Source organism: Arachis ipaensis, chromosome B6 (assembly GCF_059453495.1).
Source record: "Arachis ipaensis isolate K30076 ecotype BB chromosome B6, ASM5945349v1, whole genome shotgun sequence".
NCBI lineage: Eukaryota > Viridiplantae > Streptophyta > Magnoliopsida > Fabales > Fabaceae > Arachis > Arachis ipaensis.
The window spans coordinates 103,733,147-103,734,957 of record NC_142441.1 but is presented as its reverse complement, the minus strand read 5'-3'; the positions used below and the strand labels follow the sequence as shown (position 1 = coordinate 103,734,957).

The 1,811-nt window shown below is 29.5% G+C and overlaps 1 protein-coding gene across 1 annotated transcript; it reads right to left on the bottom strand.

The window, feature by feature from the left end:
- Nucleotides 1-388: 388 nt before the first annotated feature.
- Nucleotides 389-1,488, bottom strand: LOC148562129 (uncharacterized). Its single transcript, XM_088490818.1, has 3 exons — nucleotides 1,155-1,488; nucleotides 846-1,053; nucleotides 389-515 (listed from the first exon to the last, which is right to left on the bottom strand). The coding sequence occupies exons 1-3, from the start codon at nucleotides 1,486-1,488 to the stop codon at nucleotides 389-391; spliced, it is 669 nt and encodes a 222-aa protein (XP_088346944.1).
- Between the last annotated feature and the right edge of the window lie 323 nt (nucleotides 1,489-1,811).

Here is a 1,811-nt window from a genome sequence, read left to right as displayed (position 1 = left end):
CACCTCAGAATCAAAATTTTCCATCAATAAGTATAATATTTACTGATAGACTAAGTACAAAACAGTAAGATTCTGAAAATCGGACCGGTTATTAAATTGTTTTAGTCACTAATTTATTGGTTTATTAGTTTAACTGGTGGTTCAATTAGAAAAATTATTTTAAAATAGAATAATAAATAAATTATAAATAAACATTCTAAAATATAATTATAGTCTAATATAAATCTTAAAATATTTTTAAAATTTAAAACACTACATAAAATATCATCAACCAAATCCATATGATATTATCAAAATCTAAGCTCAAAAGTTAAATAGTAAAAAAATATATCTAAATATTAAATCCCAACATCATGATTTATCAATCATCAAAATCCGCAAGAACTTGTTACAAATCTGTTTCACTGAGATCATCTTCACCTTCATTTCCACCCTCTTGAGTAGAAGAATCAAGAGATGTAGCATAAAGATCACTGTTACCACCGTCACTTTGATATAAATAATCATCAATTTCACTTAATAAAATACACATGTTATCATTACATTATAAACTAACAACATTCTAATAAATCATTAGAAAATAAACTATAATACTATATTCACGCAATAAGTTATCCACATTACTAGGAAGATTAGACTCTTTCTCTATAACCTCTTCAGTCATCCAAAAGTCAACTAGATTGATGCTTTCATAATCAATTGGATCATATTGTATCTTTTGCTTTCTTTTCTCTTTTTCCTTCCTAACAAGTTAAATACAATATATGAAAAATTAATAATTTACAAATTTGTTATGATAAAAATTACGTATGAAACAATATGATATTTCATGAAACATATATTACTTGGATTTAAGATGCAAATTATAAGTAACATAAACAATGTCATTCAGTCTATCATGCTCTAATCTATTTCTTCTTTTGTTATGAATCTGGTAAAAAAGACTCCAATTTCTCTCACACCCAGAAGAAGCCGCAGATGCTTGGCTAAGAATGCGAACAGCTATCTTTTGTAAACATGGAGTAGAGCTACCGAATAACCTCCACCATTCATCTACCAATTATAAAACCATAACATATTAGAAGTTATCAATTAAGAACATAAGAGCATAAAACAAGTTACTATTAATTAAACAAATATTCAACTATTCTTACCAGGCTTAAGTTTAGATACAGCTCGAATAGGTTCTGGTTTATCAAAGCTTTCCTTCCGATCTCTATATAAATGTATTTCTTTCATTGTCTCAAATGAATCCAAATTGTTACACTTGCAATACAAGGTAACAAGATCAAGCAAACCTCGCATAACATCAGGTGCTTCTTTATAATTTTTATTAAAAAAGAATGAACGATTTAGGAAGTAAGCTGCCGCATGAAGATCTTTCATCAAATGCTTGTCCCATCTTGAGTTGATAATATCTGTGTACGGTTGATATGCAGTCTTGTTTTGCCTAAACATCTCTTTAATTGCATCTTCTGACCTTAGCATTCCTTCATAAACATATCCCAAAGATGGTTTGTCATCAGCATCAACAAGCCTCACAATTTAATCAGAGGGCCCACAAGTTTACATGCAGTAAAGCAATATCCCAAAATTTGCAATCCAAAATAATAGCACTCACACCTTTACCAGTAGCAATCCTTCCTAATTTGTGACAAGTGAAAAATGAATCTACAACCAATGCTTGCAAATCCTTTTTATGGTCAAAGATACTCTTCAATGTGATATACATAGTTGCAAAACGGATTGCACCAGGACGTACAATTTCTCTCCAATCAGGTCATTTTCTTAGCCATGATAACTATATGATT

What these genes read in the sequence shown, in the direction of transcription:
- LOC148562129 (XM_088490818.1), bottom strand. Translation starts at nt 1,488, where the DNA reads ATGCTAAGGTCAGAAGATGCAATTAAAGAGATGTTTAGGCAAAACAAG. An exon ending in TGTATCTAAACTTAAGCCTG is followed by an intron (nt 1,054 to 1,154) that starts GTAAGAATAGTT and finishes TATAATTGGTAG; the next exon opens with ATGAATGGTGGAGGTTATTC. An exon ending in AATTTGCATCTTAAATCCAA is followed by an intron (nt 516 to 845) that starts GTAATATATGTT and finishes TATTTTATTAAG; the next exon opens with TGAAATTGATGATTATTTAT.